At 40.8% G+C, this 14,415-nt stretch overlaps 1 protein-coding gene across 2 annotated transcripts in view; it reads right to left on the bottom strand.

Annotated features, from left to right (window-relative positions):
* The window catches only part of sema3d (sema domain, immunoglobulin domain (Ig), short basic domain, secreted, (semaphorin) 3D), a 42,227-nt gene extending 30,757 nt beyond the window's left edge, over positions 1-11,470 (bottom strand). For both annotated transcript variants that reach the window (XM_053623497.1, XM_053623498.1), the window contains exons 1-2: positions 11,214-11,470; positions 2,333-2,536 (exon numbers count right to left, since the gene is read on the bottom strand). In XM_053623497.1, coding sequence (XP_053479472.1) covers positions 2,333-2,447 — 115 coding nt within the window. In that variant the 5' untranslated portion in view covers positions 2,448-2,536; positions 11,214-11,470. The remainder of the gene's footprint in view (positions 1-2,332; positions 2,537-11,213) is intronic.
* Between the last annotated feature and the right edge of the window lie 2,945 nt (positions 11,471-14,415).

The raw sequence follows: 14,415 nt of genomic DNA, 5'->3' as shown, positions 1-14,415 counted from the left end.
GTGTTTCAGTTTCACCCCCTTACTGGTAAGAAATCCATTTTTTCCCTCACACTAACTGACTGTGTGAGCTAGTGTGTGGCAAATCTGACACGAGTGTTTCCACGTACATTCCTGTAAACCGTGTATGATTGGTCTCGCCTCCGTTCACTGAAGATATAAAATTACAACACCACCGTCTTCTTTTACTGACGTTCAGTTACGTAGTGACAAACCACTCCAAGTGGAGAATTATTTGGGCATAAAGAATAAAATCTTCGGGGCTATAGCCACAAATGCCCAAGCCAGGTGACGCCCCTGGTGCTATGAGGTCTGATTTGTCTTCACTGTCTTTAAAGGTGACCCATAAACGGACAGTTGAGTTGAAGAAGGACGGGTCACTGGTCTCTTCCAGGATGAATCCACCCACATCCACAGAGCACGAGGACTCACTGAATGGTGCAATGAGTCTAAAAAAAGATGTAAATCATATGCTATGTTGTATATGGAGATGGGAGGTTTTGGAGTGACATGTTACATAGACAGTCCTCTCCACCACCATCATCAAAACACAAACTGAGAGAATAATGGTGTTCATCTCTCCAGTACAGTTCCAGAAACTGGTAGAAGAAAGACCTAGGCACATTGAACTCTGGTGATGTGTGGTGGCCTAACTATTTTACCGATTAAAAGTCGACATTTTCTATTGACCCTCTTTGACTTGTATGCATTTACTGAATAAGCAATTCAGAATTTCTATAACAAGCACTTATCCCCGTGTATTCTGTCTACCCCTTGTACTCAGAAATACAGACCATGCACTGTACTTAAACACCTATATTTTCTATATGCTATAAAATGCCAAAATAAATGGTGCATTCCCATCAATCATATTTTGATTGGCCTAAGGCTGTTGATGTAAATATGACTCTATTTTGAGTAAAGCTAGCTTGCCGATGCCCTCATTCCGAAAGGGGTTTTGAGGGAGCTTGAACTTTTATTTCCCTTGGTGGCAAAAACAAACATGCTGCACATTTGCGTAGCTCTAAAAGCCACAGCAGTGTCTGAACATGGGACATAATGAAAGGGAGAACAGAAGAAAAAAAAAAGAAATAAACATGAAGTCTTTAATCATTCCTTTTTGGAGCACAGAGAATATGTAATTAAGAGATTTACTGGTTTATACATCCATGATGACGAGTAACAATGTGAAGCTTGGCTTAAATGAGCCAAAATGTATAAAAAAAAAATAGAAAAATGGACCAGTGCACACAACTCACGGAGTCACGAAAACCTACAGTGTTCTTTTAAACGTAACTATCCATGGCCACCATGCAACATGTTTCAATGAACCATGACCATTACTTTTTGTTTCCTTTATGCCTCGTATAGACTTCGGTAGCAGCACAGGTTTTTCTATCCTGTAACAGCTCCCATTATCCACATTTGAGAGTGTGTAAGTGTGTGTTGTCGCAGAAGTGTGCTAGACCTCCTCTTAAGATAAAAGGTGCAGGATTACCTGGGGTAATGCTGAAAGCTTAATCTAAATTCAAAGACGTTACAGCTGTAGAGCGACATTATGTCGGTTTCACCTGAAATTAAGCAAAATAAAATATAGATGTTTGTAGAGTTCGGAGAACATTTTGGGAATCGTGTAACAAGCGAGAGAGGCTGCGTGGTGGTTAGGAAACACTCATGGAAACAGCCAGGTGTAATGAGAGACTTTCAATTCTTGAAAAGCAAACCCTTCAACCACATCAACATGTGCCTCTTTTTAATGCCACCACACCCAAAAGGCCAAACACGAAATGAATAAAACAGAGACAAAGAGAGTCATGTAAAGAGTCATGTGTTTGTCAGGGTTTGCTTTGTTAAAAAAAAAAAAAAACAACATGAAACTGCATTTACTTGAACAAACAAAAAACTCTTTTTATGTAACTTTGCTCATTATACATATTAAACATAGTGGTATATACTTTCTATAATAAACAGCTAAATAGAAAACCTTTTAAAGATGACAAGAGTGTGTGAGTGTGTGTGTGTGTGTGTTGTAAGTAAGGTCTATGCTTTATCGCACACACACAAACATTGAGACAGCAGTGTCCCCCCTGAGCAATTACAATAAATCAAGCACAAAGCATAATATTTACATGTAAGTAAATAATGAACCACCGAACAAACAACTTCTTTCAAAATGATTAATGGGTGTTTAAACCCTGTAGAGACAAATCTACAGTGCAGCATGATGCTATACTGTCTATATAACCATGTCTGTAATGATCCCAAAAATATCTTAGGATTATTATTTCATTATGCTGTCTCTCTGAAGTATCACCCAGTAGGTGTAGGTGCCTACCTTTATATCCGAGTTTGACCCTGGGGACACTTTCCTTTGTGCAATTTACATCATGCAGGCAGAACAGCGACAGCATCCCCATCACTCCCATCCAGACTGATGAGAGGCCAGCCATCCTGGCGACTTCAATGTGTATGCTCAGTGGTGTCTGATCTCCTCTCGCTGGTTCAGGGTCGCTGTCTTCACAGTGGGAGACAATCAGCGCTGTGATGTAGAGAGCAGAGAGCCTTGTTAGCTTGTTAGGGGCTGAGCATCTCCGTGGGAGGTGCATGTGTTTGTTTGAGTGTGTGTGTGCACGTGTATAACCTTGTTAAAGCCTATATGAATGCTTGGCTTTTTTTTTTTACCACGGTCTCCAATAGGAGCATTTGAGCAATTCTATATCTGCTGCTGTCCTATTCAGGTCCTTGCTTTTGTCCTCTAACACACACACTCTTTCGTTCCCTCTCTCTCTGAGTCAGTTTGTCCCTAAACAAAAGATCGGCTTGTGGAAGATGGCCACTTCCAGCCTCTTTTTAAATGCCTGTCTTTCTTTCTCACATTCATGGCTCTCGGTTCCTTTTTATGCTTCTCCGCTCCTTTTACAATAGAAATTGTATTCAGTGCTGTGAGTCAGTGATGATGTCTGATGTCTCGCTTCATTAGTCAGTAAAGTGGTGTGAAATTGGGGGGGGGGGGGGGGGGGGCTAGAACATTTTCTTCAACAAGGAATCATTACCCACAACTATTCTTGAACTTCCCTGAGAGAATTCCTCCGCTTCTAGAAACTGGAAGTTGCATTCCTTTAAACAAATGAATGAATGTTTGAGTAAACACACAAGACACTCCTGCTTTCTGAACAGTACGCACAGTCCGCATTGTCATATCTAAAGAGAAGGTCTGTATGGTCCAATTTGCAAAGAGATGAGTCATGCAGTTCATTCCACAACCACCATTAGGGCTGTAAGAACTGACTGACATAATTGAAAAAAAAAAAAATCAATAATAAAAAGAGCTTCATTATTGATTAGGTGGGCTGTGTTATGAAGCATGCTCTGGTGTATTACATCACTTTTGATGGAAAAGCCAGATCACATTACAACCTCATGTATGGAAACATTTTACATTGCACCATGCTGTTGGCCTCATGATATAACTTGTGTTTTCATGTGAGTAATATTTGTTTGTTCTGAATGTGAGAAACAGTAGAAGAGCAATGTCCCTGATTGAATCATGCTTATTAACTACTGTGTGTTGAGTTCCCTTTCAAAGGGAACTTCGAAGTTGCATTTAGCATAACACTATGGGAAGCGCCATAGAGTTATGCTAAACACAACGTCTTGTTCCCTTCTCAGGGAACAGGGTTACATGCGTAACCCAGATGTTATACGGCATTATCTGGTTTTCTAGCTGTATTGTATTATAGTTATATTTATCAACCTTTCCTTCACTATGATAGAATATTATCTCATGCTACTTTAGGCAAAAAGTTGGTAGATTGAAGGACAACTCGATGGGTTAAAAATGACTGAGCATGGTGTTAAATTCTTTAGACAAAGTAGTTAATTTTCATTGCATAAATGCTAGATATTTTGAAATAGCTTGTGAGTCACGTCTTGGTCACCATCCTACTTTCGGTTCACATCAAAGTCAATCCCAAAATGTGTCAAATTACTGATTCCAGGCACTGAAAACTAAGAGTCAGCTTCAAAACTTTACATTTGATTCCAAAAAGAGTCAATTCACTGGTTCCAGTCACCGAAAACTAAGAGTCAACTTCAAAACTTTAGATTAGATTCCAAAAAGAGTCGATTCACTGGTACTACTCATTGAAAACTAAGAGTCAATTTCAAAACTTTGGAGTCTAGTCTAAAAAGAGCTGATTCACTGATTCCAGGCTTTGAAAACTTCAAAACTGTGGAGTCGATTTCATAGTCCGAAAATGATAGCTGTAAAAAGCGTGAAGAATTTTCTGTACCACAGGGTCATGGGGAGCCTGAAGCCTATCCCAGGGGACTTGGGGCACAAGGCGGGGGACATCCTGAATGGGATACCAACCCATCGCAGGTGTGAGGAGCCAGAAAAAAAGAATGTACAGTAACCTTACATTAGTGTTTCATTTGGTTGACTCATTCTGTGAAAGATTATCTAATAAATATCAGTAATGTTGTATTGCAGTTAGTGGCCTGTTATTTTAATAAACCTAGTTAAAGCTGCATTAGGTAAGATTAGTCTCTAATAATTAGATGGGTTTGACTCTTTTTTTTTTGGCCACGACTTAATCCACAGTTTTGTGTTGTTGTTTTTGTACAAGTAAGGAATAAAAAAAAAGTCACTATTGTACATTTAAGAGTTCTGTAATACTGATTGAAATTCTGGAATTTTTTTTTTTTTTTTTACGAAATATTGTTTGGTAAGTTAGTATAATTTTAGAGTCATTCATCTAATTAATTAATTTTAATTTGTTAGTAACAATTTGTTAGAAATTGTTAGTTGCAGCCCTAGATACTGTATACATGCTTACAGATATTCTACCCACATTCCTAGCTGTGATGTCCCATCCAAGCACAGGTCTGTTTACTTAAGGAAATGTTGCTGTCCTCTTTTGACCACGGTAAAGGAGATAATGCTGGAGGTGATGGATCATACACCAGCAGAAGCATGCAGCAGTGCACAGAGGGCATGGGGAGTGAGCAGGGAGTGGCACTGTGGGATCTGAGGTTATCCAGTCAAGTCACGCTGGGCACACAAACACAAGCTAGAATACAAATGATGTACAGATAAATTAGTGCTTATTCATGATCACTAGGTTGTCCAGTCATTAATTATCTTATTTATGAAGAACATGCTGATTTCTTTCCTCTTTCCTCTTTTTCTACCCCATTTAACTTCACGCCTTGTCATCATCCTTCGTTACTGTTCTTCTCTCTGTAAACTTTGCTTGTCCTTACCGTGCTCTATACTTGTGTAGCTTCATTTCATGAATAGTTCATCATGTTTTTTACTGTAAGTTACAGTAAGTTTTTTTTTTCCTGTTATTCTTGACAGTGTGGTGAATTACTGCTCCAAACAGCAATGATGCCACACACAACAACTCTGCCTTCATTTGAACGAGTGAAACTATGGATCATTCACATAAAGACGTGGACTTTCTGAGACCAACATCGATTTCCAAAGAGTGTCTCTTCCAGAAAATTTACAGCTGCTTTCAGTAGAAATAATCTGAGTTCAGGAAACAACCGCCCACAAGAACCTCTGTTTTGTTGTCTATAAATGTGGATGATCATAGAACGTATGCATTTTAGGTAGAACTTTGTTGCTGGTTTTGATTAATTTTTTAAAAATGATTACTGGTCTAGACATGAAGTGAAATACTTCAACCCTACAATCTGCTATATGGTGAGAGTCGTGCAATTCTGTCCTGAAAAGATTAGTCAATTCTTAAAATAGCGGCTTAAGGCATTTATTGAATAAATGTAAGTAGTTGAACACCAAATTCACTAGTAAAGACAACCCACGTTAAGGACTAATGACATGTCTGTAAGTAAAGGACACATGATACTGATCTGATCTGCGAGCGCGTATGTGTGAGGACAACTTAACTCATGTTATTTGTTAAGCTCCGGTTCCTATATGCAACAAACAACTAATCAACCCTATCTATCATACAGCACAGCTGGCAGGCAAGCATGTGTGCATTTTTGCACATAATTATAATTTGTTTTAAATCAAGTACTTAATTATCTTCGTTCAGCTGCGCTGCAAAATCTATTTATTCTATTAATTCTTTTCATAGTACCATAAACCTAAATATGGCTCCAGTTTAAGACTACACTGAGGAAATACACTTGTAACTGCATTGCCGCCTGACACTAATATACAATAGAAAAGACATTCAGTAGATAATCACTGGGAAAGTATCAGATATCGCTAAAAACATGGTGGATGAAATGAACGCTTCCTGCTTTCTAGCAAGGATACTCTTTACACCTCATCCGTATTTTCTTTAGTTAAATCCATGTTTAATGCCATGTTTTTAATCCCCCTCTTATCTGTGCAAACGGAAAACGTTCAGCTGCCGTTCCTGTACTCAGCTGGGAGAGATCCAGGTAGGTATCTCATTACCAAGAGAGTAAGGAGCAAAGGAATTCCTTTAAGCCAAAAACTCCTAAAGCCCATTACATACCCAGAATGCCTGATCTCTGACTGATAGACCTTTGGAATTATGGGTAACTTTAGACATCATGAGAGGAACCCCGATAGCTATAATTAAGGAGTGACAAAGTGAAGCTACTCTAAAGTGCTCAGATAATGTCTCCGCTCGTTAGTGAAAACACTGCTGTTTCCCACGTGCAGTTTTAGAGGGATCAGACGGTGAGGAGTTCACTCGCTTACGTACTTAGTGTCAGAGAAGAAGAAAGAGGAGCTGCCAGAGAGCATGGAGTTAGTGAGTCTGGTTCACTTACACGCAACACACACACACACAAACAAGAATACCCGCTTGTATACAAGTCATCAAATGTTCCGCCTTTTCTTTCTCCATCTGCTCCCATGGTTTTGTCTCCCTGAAAATCCTCTGATACAGGCTTTTCGAAGCCCTGGGTCGCGACAAAAAACGGGTCGCAATGAACGCAAATGCAAAACATGTTTTCAGAGTTACGAATCTAATCCGTATCTTCAGATAATGCCGTTGAGTGGTTTTTGTGTTACGTTATACGTATGACATTGCTGCAATCCAGAGAAGTTTATGTCCGAGTCACCTTGCTCAAACTGTTAAACGTTCACGTTAAAGCAAAGTTTGTTGTATCTTGTAAACAGCTGTGTTGAAATACGAATAGGTCAACAACCGCTGGTGTAATTTTGAAGAAAAAGCACAGAGTAAGCCAGCGGCTCTACAAACAACTGAAAACATTTGCCATCCTTCCGAGCAAACAGGAAGGCGCACAAGAGGAGAAGATGAAAGTGAGAAAGCAGCGAGCTTTTGAGTCAGCCACGAAAACAAAGGGAGCTGGGTTCAATAAGAATGGATTCTCCATCCATCTTCTTCCGCTTACTCCTTTTCAGGGTCATGGGGAACCTGGCGCCTATCCCAGGCAGCATGGGGCACAAGGCGGGGTACACCCTGGACAGGGTGCCAGTCCATCACAGGGCACAATCACACACACACTCACACACCCATTCATACACTACGGACACTTTAGACATGCCAATCAGCCTACCATGCATGTCTTTGGACTGGGGGAGGAAACCGGAGTACCCGGAGGAAACCCCCCAGCACGGGGAGAACATGCAAACTCTGCACACACCTGGCCCCAGCGGGACTCGAACCCCGGAGGTGTGAGGCGAACGTGCTAACCACTAAGCCACCGTGCGTCCCAGAATGGATTCTTAAAATTTTAATTAGTTAACTATTCCACTGTTAATCAAGATGCTAGGCCAGTGTGCCTCATTTGTGGGGAAATGTTAGTAAATTATGGTAATCGGGCAGATAAACCCATGTGGGTTGATTTTATTTTTTTTAAATCTGCCCTTTATAACTGCATACTGTATATGTAGGATTTTCCATTCCTACTCAGAAGAAGGCAAATCCAACTGAAAACTGCTCCTGATACTTCTTACAGCCTTTTCATTAAGCATGTATATCTCCTTTAGTGTTCAGTTAGATGTCTTGTCCATGTTCTATGCATCATGTCAAAAACATGGATTATCTGAAAAAATAATGTGGAAAAAAAACTGCTCTAATGTATTAAAAAGAGCATTGCACTAAATTTCCCTTTGCAATTGAACAGGATGGGACAACACTGCAGTGTCAATCTGTCGTTTCATATGAAAGTAAGCATTCTTCAGAACGTATAGCATTATCCATCTGTCTTTCACACATATTCACATATTGGGATCTTCTTCTTAAACAGCAACAACAGGTTACTTCAATCTTCCAGGCCCAACTTTATTTTCTGAGAGTGATTTTTTGATATGACTTTACTTGACCCCCAACCTGCCAAAAGAACCGTTTGAAGTATAAGCGCTCAAGAGGTGGAACCCCTCATAGTGAACTTGAAAAATGCACAGAACTACAGTATATAGTGTGAGTTATACAGTGAGAGTGTGCAGTAAGTCGGTCATATATCTCTACTACTAATCCACGGTGCCATCACTCACCTTTAAACATGTGCTGAGCAAAAAGAGGATGCTAGACAGACGTATGTGCAATGCTTATTTTCTTTATTGAGTACTCAAGCTGGCACAATGACTAAAATAATGATTAGGGATGCGCCGAGCCCACTATTTGCATTTCTGATACAATACCAACATCACAGCATGGGTATTAGCTGATAGCTGATGCTCTTGTATTAAAAGTAAACAACTTCGCAAACCCTTGCAGGGTTTGGCAAAACATCAGAGGCGCAACGTTGTCTTCCAACCCAAATCGAACACACCAAACCACCTACTGAAGGTGCAGTAGATCGCAGAGCAACAGGGATATTAAAACCTCAGTGAGATCTGATTTAATTATCATCGCACAACATTTATTAAAAATCCATATGACTATGGATGGGAAAGACCATACTGAAAGAATGGAAATGAAGTGAAAGCTGAAGAGCTTCACAATGAGCCCAACATTTGTATATTTCTTGTGGCTCCAACAGCCATCGTTCCTCGAAGGTCAGCACATTGTTATGGAAACCACAGAGGAACGTCTGTGGAAACCTGTTACATCCATCCCGAAACTCCTGAACTTTCATTACATTGTGTTTTTCATTTCTGCTTTCTTGGCTCTTGTACAGTTGATATAGTGGAAGATAATGGAGGTGAGGGGAGACAGACAGGGTGAAGGAGTGGGAGAAAGACAGCACGCAGACAGAAAGATTAGTAGCACCTCAGTGTTATGAGCTGTTACCACCCAAACACCATAGTGCTACCACATACAGACACCTACACACAAATTCTGTTTTGCAAACGACGATGAGATGTGGATTTTCTTTTTATTCTGCAATCCGTACAGGACTTCGCAGAGTTTTTTTGTCATTGTTGCCAACAAAAATACTTGATTTTGCTGTAGCATTTGTCAAATTTTTATTGTTTTACTACTTGAATTGGCAAAATTGCAATCGAAAAAATAGTTTTGCACGGTCTTATCCAGTGATGTCTGCTGCTAAATGAGACCTTTTAGCTGTACTCCTGTTTGACGCACGTGAATCGAAGAGAGTTTCGACTGAATGCACGTCGTGATGACGTCATGTGCCGCGTTTTGACCCGAATCTACGGTAATTTTAAAGCGGTGCAAGCTCCTCTGTAGAATGCGGAGTTTGCTTCATTTTGCGCTCATTTCTGTGATCGCAAAATTGTGAAATTCTGGAGGGATTAACTGTTTTCTGTTATTCTGGTTGTTCCAGTACACGTTCTTTTAATAAAAAACTAAAAGAATGGACATAAAACGTGCTTGTCCCAGTGAAAAAAGTTTCAAATCAAAAACATAACATGTATATTGAAATATGTTAATGTGCAGTCAATAAATTATTACTCTGAGTGGAAACTGACTTGGTCAGCGTTAAAAAGCACATCCAATACTCTCAGACAAGTGTAGTTTATCATGATATCGATTTATATTGTCATATTGTTCAGTCTTAGTGTTTCACCATCATGAATCAGATTTAAGGGCTGGCACAAATGAGAAACTCCACTGTTTATTTACTCCTGACTCCTCTTCAAGCAGACGCCCTGGACTTCTGCCAGAAGCGCTCTTTCTTCTCTCTCTCTCTCTCTCTCTCTCTCTCTGGATGACTGACCGCAGCTCATGACTGGAGCGTTCTCTCGGACTCCTCCTGTAAAACACCAGGGTGCACGAAGGAGACATTCCACAAAGTGTCTAAGCATCACAAAGAGTTATTATCTGGATGAGCATGTCTTGGAGAAGAGAGATCGCTCTCGGCGGTTTAAAACACAGGCCAGCGGTGTTTCCCCCATTCTGTACGAGAGCCCACAGAGTCAGCAGTGAACTGGCGCTCTACAGCTCTGCTCTTGGCACCGAGGTGCAGAGTCGGAGCAGAGGCAGACTGCGGGACGGCTGTTCTCTCATTCCTCCGACACTCAGGCCTGACCTTTTTTCCTCCCTCTAAACATTCCTCTGTCCACGTCTCTGGCTCAGCCTGCTGAAAATCACCTTTCAGAACCCTGTTAATCTTTCATTAATTGAATTGCTCGTCCTTATCTTTTTGCGGTGGTCTAACGCGGAGTGTCTTGCTCTAGAGACAGTGGATTAATGAGGTGTGTGAAGTTTGCATCTCACAGATATATAGGCAAAGAGCTTATTACAGCTGCATATCACATTGGTGTAGTATAAGGGAAACACTGTAGAGACAGAGACAGAGACAGGGAGAGGTGGTGTGGAAAGAAATAAGGAATTATTCAGTCTTCAGGAATTTTGTGCTTTTGGAGTCTTTTAACACAGTTGTTTCACGCACTTGTTAAAGGGCAAAAGTTGATTATTTTGTATTATTAGTAGTAGTAGTAATAGTAGTTGTAGTCATAGTATAACATGTATAACAAGTATAACATGTGTATTAATAAGCCACAGGTCATGGGGTTCTCTCAGATATCACCCCAAAACCTTTTCTTTTTTTCTTTTTTTTCTTTTTTTTATGAGAAAGACTGAAACTCCCTCAGAGAAAAACAGCACAAATAAACCTGCTCCTACACTTATTTATCACTACAACCAAAAGCAGTTCAAAACCTCATGTGTCCTAGGTCATAAGCATCAGATGTAAATCAATAATATGTCATTTCTGTCAGTACACATCTTTTACTGTCTGTCCTGACTGTAATTTATCACCACTCCTCATAGCCTATAGCTACTGTAAGAACCACACTAAAACAAACCAAGAAAACACCTCAGGTCGCTTACCTTTCTGTCTGATACCAAACTTTTTTTCCCCCTCAGGACGAAGTGTTCCGAGTTATTTTATAACACCAGACTTCTTTTCGTATACGTGTGCGGTTTTTAAAGCCTATTCATTTATTATTAATAAAACACCGGGGGAGAAATCCGACCGCTCCGTGTGAGACTGACTCACTTTCTCCTAACGGATTCGAGCGCTTGCCGATTTAACTTCTGTGCTCGCGCCGCAGAATCCACTCCTAACTGGAGAGCGCGCGCGGCCAATTAGGGAAGGGTGGAGAGGTAGAGAGCGAGGTAGAGAGAGAGAGAGAGAGAGAGAGAGAGAGAGAGAGAGAGACCGACCTTTAGAACTATTACTCGGTCTGACCTATCAAAAATGGGGGGGTTGATAGAGCAACAATGTGTGTGTGTGTGAGTGTGTGAGAGAGAGAGAGAGAGAGAGAAAGAGAGCATCCTTTAGAACTATTACTCGGGTCTGACCTATCAAAAATGTGTGTGTGGGGCGGGGGGGGGTTGACAGAGCAACAATGTGTATGTGTGTGTGAGGGAGAGAGAGAGAGAGAGAGAGAGAGAGAGAGCATCCTTTAGAACTATTACTTGGTCTGACCTATCAAAAATGTGTGTGTGGGGGGGTGGGGGGTGACAGAGCAACAATGTGTATGTGTGTGTGAGAGAGAGAGAATCTTTTAGAACTATTACTTGGTCTGACCTATCAGAAATGTGTGTGGGGGGCGGGGGGGGGGGGGGTTGACAGAGCAACAATGAGAGAGAGAGAGAGAGAGAGAGAGAGCATCCTTTAGAACTATTACTTGGTCTGACCTATCAAAACTGTGTGTGTGTGTGTGTGTGTGTGTGTGTGTGTACTTTAAATCCTGTAGGTTATGATATTAACTCACACAACTGCACAATACTGTCGGTTGCAATAATATACCACCCTAAACACACCATAAAATGTACCAAAGCATATGTATAAACTATATTATGTAGTAGGACTTCCATCCATCCAACCATTTTCTGTTCCGCTTATCCTACACAGGGTTGCAGGGAAGTCTGGAGCCTATTCCAGGGAACCCTGGACGGGTACCAACCCATCACAGGGCACAATCACACACATACACTCACACACCCATTCACACACTACGGACAATGTAGAGATGCCAATCAGCCTACAATCCATGTCTTTGGACTGGGGGAGGAAACCAGAGTGCCTTGAGGAAGCACAGAGAGAAAATGCAAACTCCGCACACACAGGGCAGTGGCGAGAATCAAACCCCTAACCCTGGAGGCAAATGTGCTGACCATTAGGCCACCGTTCCCCTTGAAGTAGGACTTCTAAAACCAAATAGTATAAATTGGACAAGCGCCGTCTCACAGCAGTTACCCTGGTGTCAATTCTGTGCTCAGGTAACCTGTGCCTCTGTGTGGAGTTTCGCATTTCCTCCCGGATTAGCATAGGTTTCCTCTGGGTTCTCTGGTTTTCTCCAACTGTCCAAAAAACATGCAGGTAGGCAGATTGGCTATGCTAAATTGCCCCTGAATGAGTGTGTGAATGTGTGTGCATGGTGCCCTACGACGGACTGGTGCCCCATCCCATACTAGGATAGACTCCAGATCCACTGTGGACAGGAGTGGGACCCAATGTGGTCTCCTGCTGTTGTAGCCCATTCACCTTAATGCTGTGCATTATGATTATCATTTCTGCTCACCATGGTTGTAAAGAGGGGATATTTTGAGTTGCCGTAGCGTTCTTGTCAGGTCAAACCAGTCTGACCATTCTCCTCTGACCTCTCTTATCAACAAGGCGTTTCCGATGGCATAACTGCAGCTCACTCTATCTTTTATGTTTATGTTTTTTCACACCATTCTGTGTAAAATCTATAGACTAGCAGTTTCTGAAATACTTCAACTAACTCGTCTGGCACCAACGACAATATAATTCATTTTATGAGACCAATTGAGGCAGACCAGGATCGGCGTACAGTGGACTAGTAACAATGTCTGTTTAAGGTTCAATTTAAGTCATGCCTAATATGGTATGCATGTCAGGTCCAAAACCACGTTATCATAGTGAATAGTGTGCCAAGTAAGGACTACACCAGTATAGGGCTTGGATGTAACTGCATTCATTTACAAACTTTAAACTACACACACCAATTATTTGCAAGTATTTTAAGCAAAACAGAAACAAAACCAGTACATCAAAAATAAGGCAAATGCCCTTGGTGGTTGTGGTAGTCATTAATGCATGTGAGGATCATGAGTAAAAGTTTAAACCTACCCAATAAAATCCCTAGTGTTGAATTAACTCTGTCCATGTTGGACTCCAGTGAACATTATAACAGTCCATTCAACACTAGATACTGTACTGTGTATACACAGCTACACAACATACAAATATACACAATGAGTTATATTGAGCTTTGTGAAGGATGGCTCAGACATAAAAATTTCCCAGAGCTCTTATAAATGCTACAATTCTGTCATTGTCTGAGAGCTGTGCCATGTGCATAGTATAGTCAAATAAAGTCCTGGTATACAAGAAAGATATTCTGCTTTATGTGCTGTAGATTGTAATGCAGGAGTGCATTAGACAAGTCAAAATGACTCAGTGAAGAAGTCCGGAACAGCTAAAAAAAGTTCCTCCCAACTAATACTTAAGACCAAAAGGCACAGCCCGGAAACTATGATTAAGGCACATGATTATATGTTTGTGTATATATGTGTGTGTGTGTGTGTGTGTGTGCGTGTCCATTTAGTAGAATGAACCACTGCACTTTAACCTACATTTCCCAATTCATGAAGTTCACAATAAGACACCATTTCCATAACATACTGGCATGGATAGGAAATGTTCATGGAGTAAATATAACTGGTTTTGTACTCTGATAAATGAGCTAACTGAAACAAATATGTATTTAAACAAACAAATCTACAGACAGGAATCCCTAACCCTGTATTTAAGCTAATCGGAAAATTGCATTAGATTTTATTTATAATGCTTTCCTTGTCTAAACACGCAGAATTTTATCTCATTCCAAACCTGAGCACGTTTACATTCACGCGTTGGTAGCTTGTTGAAACATGCAAGTCTGACAATGACATGGACATTACAGATATTCCAGACTGCTCTCAAAAACATGGCTCTCTGTGTCTGCCAGAAAACCGGTGCAAAGGGCGTAGCACACTGAAGAGCACGCTCTCTGAGCCA

The sequence above is a fragment of the Ictalurus furcatus genome, chromosome 4 (genome assembly GCF_023375685.1).
Source record: "Ictalurus furcatus strain D&B chromosome 4, Billie_1.0, whole genome shotgun sequence".
Taxonomy (NCBI): domain Eukaryota; kingdom Metazoa; phylum Chordata; class Actinopteri; order Siluriformes; family Ictaluridae; genus Ictalurus; species Ictalurus furcatus.
The sequence above is the reverse complement of the archived record's forward strand: the minus strand, read 5'-3'. Positions and strand labels throughout refer to the sequence as shown.